Consider the following 15,576-nt stretch of genomic DNA (forward strand, 5'->3'; position numbering starts at 1 on the left):
ATTCTGTCTGCACAAAGGAGGAAACATCCGTGTCCTGGTGCCGATGAGGAATTAGGTGAGCCACTAGAGGGAGTTCCACACTCCCACACAGTGAATGAAAATCACTGAAAATATTTCAGGATGTTAATTAGCAGTTTTTGTCTGTCTTGGGGAGGATCAGCTTCAGTGACAGGTGACACAGACAGAGCAAGTAGGTAGTGCTCCAATGCCTTCCACAAGCTTTTCCTCCTTCCTGTGCCCTTTAATAAAAGTGTGACTTATAATTAATTTCCTGATTCTGATGAGCTGTCTTGATGCCTTTTTTTTGTACCTCCAGCATACAATAAACCTCATTTGATACCACATCAATTTCTTGAACCTGAAAGAGTGAAAGAACTGAGCAGATCCTCTCCCCTTCTGTTGTCTGAGGTGGGTTGATGCCAGAAAAGGCTGAAATAATGTTCACAGCATCCCCTGGATGGCAGTTGGTGTCATGAGGATGTTTGTCCTGGAGACCAACAGTACTTGCTTTGGAGCATGCCTTGGTTATGTCATGAATAAATGAGAATGTGGAAACCCAGGACACTGGGAATATTTCTCTGTCTGCTCTGGGGTGCCCTGACTCCCAGGGGAGCACTGACTTTGACCCTCACTCATGGAGAAAGTTTCCCAGACTTCAAGATAGACAAGAATCCACAAAAGTGTGAAATAGATTATAGAGAGCAATGTAGGTGTATCACTTGGTGAGAAATTGAGGTTATGGGATTTTTAGTATGTTGTGGATGGAAGCAAGATGGAGGGCACAGGGTGTCATCCTGGGTTTCTTCTTCATGCTTCTTCTTCCTCCTTCTTCATGGGTTTGGGTGGCATTTTGTAATTGGGCAGAAAAGTCCACATTGTGGGCTCTTTGGGATCAGTTCTTGAGTTAAAAGGGAAAATAATCTAGGTGTAAGCTCTTAATTGGATAGTTTAGTCTTAAAAGACCTTGTAACAAGAGATTGTTGACCATTTTGTGCCTTCTAATGAAAAGCTACTGAACTCACAGTAGTGAGACTGTTCTACTGGTAAGAAATAATAAACACCTGAGTCCCAACATGAACTACCATCTCAAGTGCTTTCAATCCAGACCCAGAGAAACTAACAACTGGAACCCCCACATGAGAAATGCCTTAAGAGAAAAGCCCCCAGCAGGCAGAGCAGCTGTTCCATGCTGGAGGATGCTGCCCTGTGTGTCCAGCCACGCTCTGTGCCCTTTCCCAGAGCCCAGGCGGGGCCTGCAGCTCTGCTTGGAGGCAGTGAGTGATGACGTTCAGTGCTGCTTGGAGGGGATGCCCTGGGGAGGCTCCCTGCACTCTCCTCAGCTCTGCTAACCTGATCTCTGCTCATGGCACTCTGCTGAGCAATTCCTTTTTCTCCCCAGCGTTGCAAAGCTCTCTTCCTTCGGCACAGCCTAAAGATGCTTCTTGTTTTCTGAGCAGACGGAGTCAGACACGGCCTCGGAGCTCAGCTTCCAGCTGGGCAGGCACAAGAAGTCCCCCAGCACTGGCAGCCACTCCTCTGACATGGCTTCTGTCTCTTCGGTAGGTGCCGAGCCTGGGGGCTCTGCCCAGGCTCCTCAGCTGGATGCAGGGATGCTGCAGTTGGGCTGCTGCTGCTGGTGGGCCCTCCAGAGCAGCCTGCTGGTTTCTGCAGGGTGCACTGGTAAAGGAATGGGGGTGGTTAATTATTATCTAAGGTTAAATCCAGATGCCACCTCGTAATAGAGCCCCACTGAGTCATTGCTGGTGAAATTCCTCGTAAGTGACAGCCCCTCAGCCAGGGGTGGGTGCTCTGGGTCCTGCTGGTGCAGAAGGTGGGGAAGGGGTTTCTAGGTGGGGAAATGAGGCACACAGCTGTTAAGGGGCATGTTTGTGGTTCAGGACTGCAGATGGGTACCCTCTGCAAGATCATCCTTTATCAGCACATAAGAGGGAAGTCAGAGTTGGACAGAAAAGGCATGTTTTGGAGCTTCAGCTTCTAAGGAAAGCTTAAAAAAAGCTGAATGTGTTTAGTTGAGTGTTTTAAAAAGACTCTTTAGAGACAGTATTTGGGGAGGGAGCTGTGTAAAACTGCTTGAATTTGCTGTGTTACTGTTATAGATTTCTCCAAGGAGTATATTTGAGACTCACAGAATATATGTGAAGCAAAGCTGGTAGGGAGAGGTCGTGAATGTAGATAAATATGTTAAAAACTTTGAGCCACATGAGTTCTCCTAATTTGGAGCATCTGGGAGCTGAAAATCAGTCCAGGTCATGCAAGTGTTCTTGAAAATCTCATTCAGGATTCTCTGCTGGGGTGAATATCCTGATGGGATAGTAAATGCGGCTCCAAGGACTGACTGGAGATGTTCAGCAGGTTTTTGGAGGTTATAATAAAATTCAGAACCAAAGTAAGTTGGGGAAGACAGAGAAGAATTGGGTTAATTACTGGGAAGGATTTTTGATAAATGTTCATGATGGTACCACAGAGAGGTGCCAAGAGGGTTAATGATTTGCTTTGTAAACAGCATTAGCTTTTATGAAATCCTGTCAGGAATCATGAGTGATTGGTGCAAGAGAAAATGATCTCAGCTTTCTGTGGCTGAGCTTTGCTTGTGCTTCGTGACTTTCTCTCAGTGAAAGACAAAGACCTGAACAAAGAAGCCCAAATTGTCTGGGAAAATTGCAGTTTTTTCTGAGAAAGCAAATAACTCCTGGGTGCCTAGCTCCAGAATTGTGTCTGGAGAAGCCTCATGTTCTTGTGCCTTTGGGGCAAGCACAGGCTGTCTCTGGTGGGGCAGTGGCTCTTCAGAACAGGGTTGTATCTGTTTTGTGCTGCTCCATGCACATTGTGGGTAAGCAGCAAGATAGAAATAGTTCTTCCTACATTTCTAGTCTGATAGGGTTCTTATTAACCTGTTTTATAACTGGATTAACAATTCAGGTAGACTATATCTACCTGAAATAACATGTTCTTATAATATAGTTCAAGTTCTCTCAATATCTTTCTTAGAGATGAGATTGGGTCAGGATATCAGTTATTTGTTCTGTAAGCATAGGGAAGAAACATGTGTGGTCCTCCCAGGAACATCTGAGTCCATTTCCCAAAGTTTTGGGATTTAGGAGTGAAAAAACTTCTGTATTTCTTGAGCATTCAGTGCTTCCAAGTCCTGGTCTAGGATAGTACATCCTTATAGGGATTTCCTAGCCCTGGCTTCCTTGAGAGCAGCCACAGCAGTGAACCCTTTCTGTGTCAAGAGCACCACACTGCACAAGAACAGGAACACCAGAGTTTTTCTCTGGGAATGCATTTCTCAGACTCATGTTTGCCCAGAACCGAGTCAGACTGTGCCTGTTTCAGTGGCACTGACCTTGTTCTTTCCCCTGGCAGGTGAGTGGCAGTGTGCTCAGTGTCTACAGTGGTGACTTTGGGAGTGTGGATGCCCAAGGAACTGTGGAATTTGCCCTGGACTATGACGAGAAGAACCGGGAGTTCCAGGTGCACGTGTCCCAGTGCAGGGGCTTGGCTGTGGTGGATGAGAGGAAAGGCAGATCTGACCCGTGAGTGATCTTTCAGTGCCTGAGTTCTGTTTCCTGGAGGACTTCTATTTTCTTTAAATATAATGGTTCTTTCCTTCCTGCCTTCCTGCCAGCTTAGTGGAGAGCTTGGCAATGTGGGGCACTGTCCAACTGGAGTTTTTTTTCTAGATATGTTAAAACTTACCTGCTCCCAGACAAAGCCAGGATGGGCAAGAGGAAAACATCAGTGAAGAAGAGGACAGTGAACCCCGTGTACAATGAGGTGTTACGGGTAAGGAAAAACACACACTCTGAAAAGCTCTGTCAGGCAGGTCTGGGAAGATCCTGCCTTCTTGGCCAGATTCTTTACTGCCTCCTGCCAGCACTGCACTGCTCTCCTCAGGGCTTTGAGAGGCCTGGGGTGTTAAAGGCTCCTCTGCACCCATCCATGTGGCACCCAAGATTTCTCTGCAAAACCACACAGATCTTTGGATGCAATAGGGTCCTGCAGTCAGAGCAAGGGCTGTTTGTCCTCCCCCTTCCCTGGCATGCAGTCACAAGGCACAGGACTGGTAAGAAAGGTCTGCATTATGTGATCATACTCATCAAAGCATAGAGGATTATTTAACAATGGCCAGGCCTGTGTTAATAATTCTTGAAAGAATATTGGTTTTGCCCTGTGATGAATGGAATGCCAGGTTTCCCTGTGCTCAGCAGAAAAGCTTTGTCAGGGTAGTAGTGTTGCTACAGGACAAAAAAAGAGATGTTCAGACTGAAGCCAGTCCATTGGTAGTGCATATGTGTGGGGTGGGTTTGAGTGTCTCAGAGCTTATTCAAGCTTTTGTGTGGTTTATTTCTGTTTGGGAAAGAAACAGAATAAAAATTTGAGCAACCTGACTTCTCTTTCTTCCTCTAGTATAAAATAGAGAAAATGGTGTTGCTGATCCAAAAATTAAATCTCTCTGTTTGGCACAACGATCCACTGGGACGTAACAGTTTTTTGGGAGAGATTGAAATAGACTTGGCCAGCTGGGACTGGAGCAACAGGAAACTCAACTGGTACCCACTGAAGCCCCGGGTGAGTGTCTCACTGCAGCCCTGCTTTCCAGCCCAGCCCTGAAGGTGGCAGTCAGTAGTCCTTCCTGACTCCTTGAGGGCTTTGGGTGGAGCAGGACAATGTGAACTGCGCTAGGGAACAACCCCTGGGCACCTTAGTGCAGCTCAGTGCTCAGAACAATGAATGCCCCTCTCAGGTCTGTTTTGGTGACTGATCTGCAGGGACATTGTCATGAATGCAACCTGACACTAATCACAGCAGCTTTGACATGACTTTGCCATTCTCTCCACTCACATAAAGGCTTTTAAAAAAGCAGAGTCTTAAAGTCTTAAAAGCAGCAGAGTTTTAGGTGAAGCAGCTGATGTGCCTTGAGAGGTGAATATTCAGGTGCCACTGTTTGTAAAGCCTGTACAACTTCCTGCATGCTTCTGGATTCACAGGTCTGATATGAGGTCCCTTTTAAGCAATTAGAGGACATTTATCTTCCAGAACCAAGATGCTTAATTATATCCAGCTGGACATGTCTGGAAGGGCAACCTTGTACTCTGAATCCTCAGGCTTTTGCTGCTGAGAAACTGAGTTTGAGAACAAACCCACAGAGAAATGACCTGCCCTAAGAGGGGGCTGTTCCAGCCATGGAAAATCAGAGTTAGTCCATTTGTGCTCCTCCACTGAAGTCAAAAGCTGTTTGCCTTGCTGTGTTTCCACAATCTTCCATTAAGTCAGCCATAACCCTTTCCATTTCAGAGCCTTTCTGCTGTTAATGGTGTGGATCATCGGGGAGTGATGAGTTTGTCCATTAAGTATGTCCCCCCTGGAAGCCTGGGTGAGTGTGGTTCGTGCATTAAGGGCAAACACACAGCTTGCAGTGTCTCATCTGCTTGGGGCTGCTTAAAGAGCAGTCTCATCAGAGCAAGATCTTGGAGTTCAGCACAAAGGCAGTGTGTGACACCACTACAGCCTACATCTCATTTCCACATCTGGATTTACTGGGGAGGGAGGAACGGCTCAACCACCTCCAGTTTATGAGCATGTGGGCACTGTAGGGTGCTGATGAGGTAGGAGCAGCACAGAACCCATGTTCCTGTGGGGCAGGCACAAGGCTGCTTTGGCTCAGCAGTTCCATCTCTTTTGCTGTCAGATACAGCACTGGCAGGTTGTGTCAGGGGCTGGCTGCAGTGCTGAGATGCCCAGGGAGGGGCAGTGAGCACACAGGAGCTGTGTGGGTCCCACAGGAGAGGAGACCTGTCATTCTGAGCTGTGGCTCTGGCTGCCATGACAGCTTTTCTCTTCTCATAAACTGCAGGGCCCAGGAACCCTCCCTCTGGTGAAGTTCACATTTGGGTCAAAGACGTCAAGGACCTGCTGCAGTTGCGTCCATCTGGAGTGGATTCCTTTGTGAAATGGTGAGTGCCTGAGCACGGGGCTGCTCCTGGGGCTGCTCCTGCTCTGGGCTGTGCTTCCCACAAAGGCTGTGCTTCCTACTCTGCTCTCAGGCTCACCAAGCTGTGCCTCCATAGTGGAGAGCCTTTGTGTTGCACTGGGAGAAGTGTAGGGGAGAATTGCCCTTGTTTTCCACCTGTAGGAAAAGCAGGAAAATCCTTGCTGTGATAAAGCTCTTGGTCAGTGTTCAGTGCTTCATGCTGTGTGCTTTCTCCTCCCAAAGCTATGTGCTTCCAGACACCAGTAAGAAGAGCTACCAAAAGACCAGAGTCATAAAGAGAGACACAAACCCTGTTTTCAATCACACCATTGTGTATGATGGCTTTCACACAGAGGATCTGAAGGATGCCTGTGTTGAACTCACTGTGTGGGATCATGAGAAACTTACCAACCATTTCCTTGGAGGAATCAGGCTGGGCCTTGGGACAGGTCAGTATTTTCTTTTACTGAGCTACAAGGTGAAGTGGGAAGTTACAGAGTATTTTGCTGTTGGAGAGAAACCAGGGATGGAATGTCTCAGTAACTGGTACCTGCACTGTGTCGTGGATGGAGGGGCCCTGGTGCCATGGTAACAACCCTCTGCTCCCACATTTTCTGCCAACATCAGATCTGAGGTCTGGCAAAACTCAAGAGAGTTTTCCTGCTGTTACAGGAGAACAGGCTGACAAACCAGCATTATACTGGTGCTCCTCCCAGGGAAGAGTGCTCAGGGAGGGACTGGAATGTGACACAGGACAGTAGCACGTGGTGCCTGTCCATCCTTGAGGTGCTCTCTGAGACACCTCACAATGCTGCAATCCAGGATAAGTGTACCCTAGGGGACAAGGCTCATGGTAGCTGGCAGGTCTGCCTGGCAGGTGCACACACTGTGGCTGTTGGATTTGCCTGTATGTTCTCTGTTTTCCACCTCACATGTCACCAGGTGGGTTGTGGACTCTCCAAAAGGAAAGGTCAACAAGAATAAGACATAAAAATAAAATAAAATAAAATAAAATAAAATAAAATAAAATAAAATAAAATAAAATAAAATAAAATAAAATAAAGACAAGTTTAGCTGTGATCAAAATTTAGTCTTCTCTCTCACTGACAAATAATTGGCACCTGAAGTTTTGGTTGAATTGGAATGGATGTACACACTTTTCTGCTATGGTATGTTTGATTCCTAGAGAAATGAAACAAGAGAATTTTGATGAATACTCCACCTTGTCCACAAGAAAATCTTTTAAGAGGAAAGCCAAACCTCTAAGAGCTTTCTTACCATTCAAAAAGGTGCAAGAAGGGCTTGAGCCCAATACTGCTTTCCTTGGCAGGTTATGTTTAGGGTTCTTGCATTTTGTGGCTGTTGCAGTGACTTCATTCTGAACTGTGGTGTAGAATGGGCATTTGCAAGTAAACAGGAGGTGCTCAGGGTGCAGCTTGCTGAGGGGGAGCCAGCAGCTTTTATGTTGACATTGCCTGCAGCAGTTACATCCCATTGAGTGTTTTTGCCTGGAGTGGGATCTCTTTGTGTAGCTCTCAAAGTTTCTCATTCTTTTCAGGTTTGAGCTATGGCATCTCTGTGGACTGGATGGACTCCACCCAGGAGGAGGTGGCCTTTTGGCAGGAGATGATGTTGGCTGCCAATGAATGGATCGAGGGATTGCTGCCCCTGCGCTCACTGGCAGGGAGGAAAAAGCTGAAATAACCCCTTGCTGGTGCCATGGAAATGCCCAATGTGCTCATTAGAATTAGGAAACTTCCTGCACCAGGGAGAGAGACCATCCACAGGCTGCAAGTGTCAGGGGAATAAGGCAGTTAATGGGCATCACCTTGGAGCTGTTAATGTTCAGTACTAATCCACTCACAGAGGACATGGAAGATGCCAAACAGGACTTTAACCAAGAAGAAACTTAATTTGCCTTTTTGTTTAATCATTTATGTATAATTTGAATTCCATTAAGCTCTGGGAACATAGGCAGAAGGAAAAAGAGATATGGATACTTTTTTCTTTTTACTATTTCTCGTACCATTTTTCTTCCATGCAGAGATGCAGTTGTACTGAAGCAGCAGCATGGCATTATTCATATTCCCTGCAAGGGGTACACTTTGTACTTGGTGTACAATTGCTCCAAATCACCAGCACAGTTTGAGAATGGGAGCTTTGCGTTTGTCACCTGTGATAACACCTCTTTAACGTGAGGAAAATTGAGTTCCAAGGTGCATCTAAAGAAAGAGAGGACTATTTGCAGCAGAAAATGAAGAAACCTGAGGAGGATGACAATGAGGAATTTGATATATTAATTTCTTTGTGCTTTAATCTGAAAGAGTGCAGGGATGCTCTTAGGAGATGGTGGGATTTTACAAGCAGGGACTGTTTCCCTGGCTTTCCCACAAGCTCCCTCAGAGACCTCAGGAAAGTCTCTTTGTGAGAGTTTGAGTGCAATATAAGCCAAAATGTTTGCTCAGATGTAAAATATGGTTACACTGCTAATGGGCCTTTGCAATGCCTTGTGTGGAAAACATTTCAATATGAACTGATGAGGTGGGGGACAGTGTCACACTGGCCTGGCATCAGGGTCAGGGGGAAAGGGCACAGCCACACTGACACAGGGGACACTGGGAGCTGGGGCAGGGGTAAGGAGGGCTGAGAGAATGTGCAGGGAGTGCAGAGCTGCAGTTTCCTGGGGGTCTCCTGCATCTGCATCCCCTGCTGCCCTTCCCTTCCCCTGCTGCTGCTGTGAGCTGTCAGTGGCTGGAATTTCCCTTTTGCCAGTAGCTTGCAAAAAATCTTTGCACCTGGCACATGGGCCGTGGTGGTGTTGTGAATACATTTTGAATTGCAGCTTTGTAGTTTCTGTTTTGGATGTACATACTGTGATTAAATATAATGTTTTTCTTTAGTCATCAGTTGGTTGTCTTGTACCTATTTTCACTGTGCTCCAAATAACAAAAAAGCAAAAGAGGTGTTAAATTTTGTTATGTCAAAATGAGGCATTTTTTGCCAAAGGGCAAGTGAAATGTCATGAAGAAATAATTTTTATAACTATCCTACTTTAGATTTTGGCTCTCAAATTATTTTGATATTCTTCTTTGATGGATTGATTTTATTTAAGTCAAGCCTACTGTGAATTTTCAGCTTAGCAAAGATGATTGTAAATAAATGAATGGAAAAATGTACACTTAGAGTAATAAGACTTTTTCTTTAAATGGAAACATTTGGGATATAATCAGCTTTCATGGGAAAAAAAGAATTAAAGTGGTTTTGCAGTTGGAAAAAGACACTAATTGGAAATGCACCAGACACAGTAATAAAAGCACTAGAAGAGAGTCCACAGAACAACAGAATTAAGCAGTGACTGTCTAATGAAGGAGCTCATACATCTGTAACATCAGCCCCAAAATACTTTGTAGGGGGTCCAGCCTGACATGTTTGTTTACCAAGATTTGGTGATTTATTACCTTTGTGGGATAAAATAACAATACTGGGCCTAAGTGGAGAGTTTAAAAAAAATATTATCCTTACTTTAGGTGCTGAACATGTGAATATTTGTACAAAGTGTACCTGACTGCTGTGAGGAGCCCTGGTGGCAGGGGTGGGGTTTGAGCTGGAATTGGTGTGCACACGTCAGTGTGAGCTGGAATTGGTGTGCACATGTGAGCTGGAATGGATGTGCACACATCAGTGTGAGCTGGAATTGGTGTGCACACATCAGTGTGAGCTGGAATGGGTGTGCACACGTCAGTGTGAGCTGGAATTGGTGTGCACACGTCAGTGTGAGCTGGAATGGGTGTGCACACGTCAGTGGGGTGGCATGAAGTGAAGTTACCCACAGTTCTGCTGCTTTCCTCCTGGTGCTCCGCTATCCCAGGGACAGGGATATTCCTGGGACAGACTTTCTGCTGGGGCTGGAAAAGTGGTAGCACCAGGGACTCTGTGTCAGGTCCAGGTCTCTTCCTGGTGGGTTCAGCTGATTCCTCTCCACCTCCTCCTCCTCATCAGCATTACTGCATGGCAGTGTTGCCAGAAGTGCTGGTTGCATCAATGGAGCTGGAAATGGTTGTGTTGTGTCAGGAAATTAACAGATTTTTCATTGCTGGTGCCAGGAGGGCAGAAAAAGGGGGTCAGTGGGCCAGTTCATCCCAGCAGAGTTACTTTATGAACTTGGCATGGGACTTTGTGAGACTATTTTTGTATTCAGATTCCATTGAGGATTTTTTTTTTGTTAATCTTTTGCTGGCTTGTTTATTTAAATTAAGCCCTGATTAACTTAAGAAGCTTTCTTTGGCACTTAATAGTTTATCAGAGTAAAAGATTACACTGCCAAACCACACACACTTTTGTCACACAGCTGAGCCTGGGGCAGTAAAATTTGCTATGCTCTCTGTTTCACTTACTGCACAGAAAGCACTTTATCATAAAATGACTTAAGGCACATTTATTGCCAGTGTCCTGTGGAGGAGCAGAGCATCTTGTGGGTATAAGGTTAATGGCCTGTTTGCTTGTGGTTTATGATGCTGGCATTTGTTGTCTGTGGATGCTGAACCTCACAGAGACTCTGGCCTGTAAATGTGGCCTGGTGGCACAAGAGTGGGTTGTAACTCGTGAAAATAAAAGAAAAAACAGATGGAAAGTTTTCTGACTGTATTTACTGGTTAGTTGTAGAATGAGTCAAGCAAAGCTACATGCAAAGGTGAGAGCCTGTGGTGCCAGTGGCTGTGGTTTGTGTCCCTCCTTTCCCTGCACAAGGGGGTGCAGTGCCAGCACTTTCCCTTCCCTCTTCTCTCTGTCCCACTCAGCAGTGCCAGCACAGGCAGCTGAGGGGATCCCTGGGCTGGACACAGGAGTGACCCCAGGAGTGCAGTGCCATCCTTTAATATCAAACACAAAGCTCAGCACCTACAGGAGAGCTGGCAGCTGCTTTCCATGAGGCTTCTGCATTTGTGAGCCAGTGTGCTCTCTTCTAGGTTATGTCTGATTTATGTAATTTTTATTGGAAATCTTCCAGGATTAAAAGGAAATGGAGAAAAAGTAAAATTCTAGAAAGTATTTCTGCTTCATCAGGCAAATAAAATACGTGGCCTATGGCTATTCAATATGTAACATGAATAAATACAAGTATCAGAAACTATTGAAAATAGTTTAGAAGCTAACTAAAGAAGAGAAAGAAATAAAGAATTGTTAAATCTTGAATGAGTGCTTCAGCAGAGATGGAAAGAAGTGTCTGAATTAATTATCCATTACTAAATATTTGCCTAGCTTTATCCTTCACCAAGACAGTGAAAAATTGAAGTACTGTAGAGATTTGGAGATAAAAAATGCTGGCTAAATAAACCCTTGTAATAACATGATCTGTTGAAATTAAAAAATGCTGCATTTTTTCTTGTTTAGTCAAAAAATGTATCAAATAGACTGGTGTATCAAAAACTGAATAAATACATTTCTGATCATGATAACTAAGCATGAGTGTATTCAGCACCAGGTTTTTTTTTTTTTTTAATTGTCTGGTTTATACTTGAAGATTTTCCATGGCTCAATCCTTTCTTTTTTCCACCTGCTTATTTTGCACCCCTCGGGTGTTAGAGGGGGTGCCTGGGAGCAGATGTCCCTCTGAGCACTGCCACAGAGGTTGTCAGCACAAATTGGGAAGCTCACTGTGAAGGCCCTTGCAAAATCAGTGCCCAGATTTTGGTTCCTGGAGCTCCCAAGAGCATCACTGCTGCACAAGATCCACTGAGAGATCTCCGCACTGGAGAGCCCTGGAAACAGAAATCCCTTCCCAGGAGGTCAGCAGGAGCAGCCAGTGCTACCCAGGGGTGCATTTTGGGAGGTTCCTGGAGCTGGTGGCTCTGCCAGAAGGAGCAGCTCTGCCAGGGTGAAGGTTGTGGGGCTGCAGGAGGACTCAGAGAGTTTGGGGACAGCAGCTTCTGGTCTGTCCTGAGCAGGAGATGGCTCCTTTGGAGAAATGAGGTTTGAGCAACAGTGGGCAACTCCAGAGTGGCCATTCCCACTTTTGGGGGTGTTTGCCACCTTCACCCATGCCTCTGAACACGTTGGTTGGTTGGTTGGTTGAAGGTGCAAAAACTGAGCATCATTCCCCAGAAGACCCATGGAGAAATTGCTATAAATGGTTTGTATGAGATCTCTTTCTTCTGGGAGAGGGATGGGAGTGATGGAGAGCTGGATATGTCTCCTTCAGGAGCCCTGCAGGTGTCTGGCAGCCCCAGCCCAAGCTCTTTTTTGTTTTGCACGAATTTCCCATTCACTCAGCTTAAATGCCTCATGTCAGATAGTAAAGTCTGAATGAAGGCTGAAGCTGTCAGCAGGCAGAGTGGAAAAACACAAACAGGAGCAGGGGCTGAGCTTGCCAGGTTGGCTGGTCTCAGCAGGTTCATGCCTGAGGGCTCCAGTAAATATTCCTGCTGGAAAGGGGGTGATGTTCAGTCACTGCCCTGCAAGTGACCTGAAATATGTGCTCGCTTAAGCAGCCAGATATCTGCTTTTCAAAATGTTGTAAAATCATATTATGGTTGAACTTGTCTCTGGGCTGAGGCAATTCAGCCTCTGGTGTGGACCCAAACAAGCTAAACCAGCCCTGCTTTAGGAGGAAAGGAAGGAATCCTGTGCATGAAGGCATTTCTGTGGGTCAGTTTTCCTTTTTTTTTTTTTTCCAGGATTGCTGTCAGGGTTTAGTGAATTACTTGGCATCCTGTATATTACAACATGGAAACTATAAAACACCACAGAGCCACAAGTCCTACCCCTGCAGCACCTTAAAACCCCCACAACTAACTCTTAACAGGCGTGGCAGGTTGTGCTGGAAGTGCTGAGCAGAGACTGCTCGTGTGTTTTCCTTTCCTCTGCACACCAGCCTAAGCTGTGCTGTGCTGCACTACAGAACCACCAGCAGGAACAGAAATCAGATTTCATGCATCTAACAACCCATAATGCCATTACAGTAGTTGTTAACCATCCAAAGTAGCTCCTGAGCTGTAAGCAAGCAGTCTGAACTCTGGACTGGAGAGGAAGCCAGGGAGCTGTTTTCTGGCAATACAAGTAGCTCAGACACCCACTTTATAGCAAGAAAAATCACAATAACCTTGTTCCCTTCCCTCCTCTCTCTCTCCCACTCACCATTACTAATTTATCCTGATTGTAATGGCTTCTATTTGCTCTAAGCAGATCCTGTTCCCTTCCTGGGAAGAACAGCTACAAGGACATAATATTCCCAGAGGAGGATCTGTGCTAGGATTCAGGCAGGCTCAGGCAGATATAATGATCTCTTGATGGGAGGCCCCTTTTCGATCAGGCAGCCCTTGGCCATTCTAATGTGATTGTAATCTGAAATAAGACACCAGGAGCTGCATCTGGAGTGAGCCCTCCCGTGGTAAGGAGCTGCTGTTTAATTTATTGCCACATTTTGCAAATGTTTTATGTCTCTTCAAAAAGCCCAGCTGAGTTGCTGGTGTGTGCCTGCTGATGGGGCTGGAGGCTGTGTCATGGGTGCTGAGGGGCACCAGAGGGTGGCTCTGCACTGGCAGGGATTTGGGGACAGCCTCATCCTCTGTACACATCCACCCAAGTGGGTGACACTGTATGAGAGTTCAATCTGTCCATGGTGGCTGCAAAGCAAATGCTAACACTGCCCTGGAGCACTGCTACTAACTCTAGAGGATTCTCTGGTTATTTCTGAAGTTTCTCTGCATTTCTCTCTCACTTTCTCCCACTGCCATGGATCCTGGCTGGGTTTGCAGCCCTGTCTCTGTGCCACGTTGAGCTCCTTGTGAGGGGGCAGAGCCTCCTGCTCAGGGATGGGGCAATTGAAGCTGTCTGAAGCTGCTCTGTGCTGGGCCCTTTGCTCCTCTGTGGCCAGGGGAGAGAGAAGTGCTGGTGGAGGATGGTTCTTCCCATCAAGCTGAGTGAGTTAAATAGCTCTCAAGATGTTCCTGCCTCTCTCAGCTAGGTACAGGAGCCTGGGCACCCAGTGCAAGGGAGCCATTTAGGTAATGGGTTCCTCTATTGATGGGGGCCGTTAATGGAACAGCCAGCACCACTCAGCCAGACTCTCCTTGTCAAGCCTGTGTCTGCTTTACTGCTTTTGTTTTGTTTTGTGACACTGGGGGGCAGTGGCAGCTCTGCAGGATGCCCCCCTGACAGGGGGTGTTTGGGGAGAGAGGACAAACAAATTCTGGGGACAGGGGCTGCCAGTCTGCCAGAGACTCCACCTCTCCAAAAGGCACAAAAGCCAAGGTGGGACAGAGCTACACCATGTTCCTCCTGGCACTCAGCCCTGCTGGAGGCTGTAAGGCTGTCACCTCATCACAAGTCCTAAATTATGCTCCCAGTGCCTCTGTCAGCTGGGCTGTCAGCTCCAGAGCACTGTGTGGTTCCCTTGCCTTTACGCTTGTCTGCACCACCCTGACTAACTGTGGGCATGGTGTAAATAACAAACACTAATAAACCCTTAATACCTTCCCTCTGTGCTGGGTTTTACAGCAACACACTCAGCCATAGGTCATGGGTGCAATCACATCCCTGTCATCAGTGCAATCTGTCTCCATGTCACAGCTGGACAGGCCTAATTTAACAGAGGTGTTTTTGAGAGCTAGCTAATAAATTGTTTGCTCTGTGTGGTTCCCAGCCCTGCTCTCAGCACTCCCATCACCCTGGTGTGTGGCCTGTGACTGTTTCCAGTCTCTGGCCTGTTTGGTTGTTGGACTCAGGCTCTGCTTGGATGCAGTTTGTCTCTGCATCAATGAGCAGCTCCATTGTGCACGTGGGTGGGATGTCACACCTGGCAGGGCCAGGGCTGGCAGCCTGTGCATGTGGAGCTGCAGCTCAGCAGTGTGGTGTGATCACTGCTCTGTCCCAGGCTGGAGCACAGACACAGGCTGCCTCACAGAGCTCCAGACCTGCAGAGAGGGATTGTGGCTGATTGATTGTTTTTTGTATCCTTGGAAACTGAAAGGGCATTAAAATTGCATGGTGTGTGCAGTGCTGATGCACTCTCCTCCTTGAAGTGCAGCCTTGGGCCTGGAGATGGCTTCAGCCTCCAGCTGCCCTGCAAAGGGCACTGCTTTGGGAGAAAAGCTGAGCTACAGCTGGGCACCAAACTGCTCAGAGGGAATGCTATCCATTTAGAGGGAATCCAGCCAAGGCCAGGTTGGATGGGCCTTTGAGCAGCCTGGTCTAGTGGAAGGTGTTTGGAACTGAGGTTCCTTTCCAACCCAACCATTCTGTGAAATACCTTTGTGAATTGCAGTTTTGAGCTCCAGGAGGGTGTCTGGCTCTGAGACATCCCCGACCACAGCTCAGCACCTTCTCACTCTCAGAGTTCCTGTCCTAGAGGAGCTGTCTGCCTCCAGACCATCCCACCCAGCCACAGGAACTGCCCCTGCTGGGGCAGGGGCCAGGCCTAAGGTGGAGTTCCTGCACAGCAATCAGCACCCACCAGCTTGAGGAACAGGGCTTGCAAAAAGCCCCAGTGTCTGCTCAGGGCTTCATCATCTAACACTGAAAGGGAGTGAATATGATCCCTCTGGGATGGACACTACAGAGAGCGCAGCGTAGCAACAGAGTCAATC

The 15,576-nt window shown here is 46.9% G+C and overlaps 1 protein-coding gene across 1 annotated transcript in view; it reads left to right on the forward strand.

The window, feature by feature from the left end:
• LOC135447990 (synaptotagmin-like protein 2) overlaps positions 1–9,171 on the forward strand; it is a 33,569-nt gene extending 24,398 nt beyond the window's left edge. The window contains exons 9-17 of the mRNA XM_064713330.1: positions 317–408; positions 1,458–1,559; positions 3,388–3,557; positions 3,705–3,807; positions 4,432–4,593; positions 5,320–5,398; positions 5,879–5,978; positions 6,239–6,444; positions 7,554–9,171. Coding sequence (XP_064569400.1) covers positions 317–408; positions 1,458–1,559; positions 3,388–3,557; positions 3,705–3,807; positions 4,432–4,593; positions 5,320–5,398; positions 5,879–5,978; positions 6,239–6,444; positions 7,554–7,699 — 1,160 coding nt within the window. The 3' untranslated portion in view covers positions 7,700–9,171. The remainder of the gene's footprint in view (positions 1–316; positions 409–1,457; positions 1,560–3,387; positions 3,558–3,704; positions 3,808–4,431; positions 4,594–5,319; positions 5,399–5,878; positions 5,979–6,238; positions 6,445–7,553) is intronic.
• The last annotated feature ends 6,405 nt before the right edge of the window (positions 9,172–15,576 follow it).

This window comes from Zonotrichia leucophrys, chromosome 4A (assembly GCF_028769735.1).
Source record: "Zonotrichia leucophrys gambelii isolate GWCS_2022_RI chromosome 4A, RI_Zleu_2.0, whole genome shotgun sequence".
NCBI lineage: Eukaryota > Metazoa > Chordata > Aves > Passeriformes > Passerellidae > Zonotrichia > Zonotrichia leucophrys.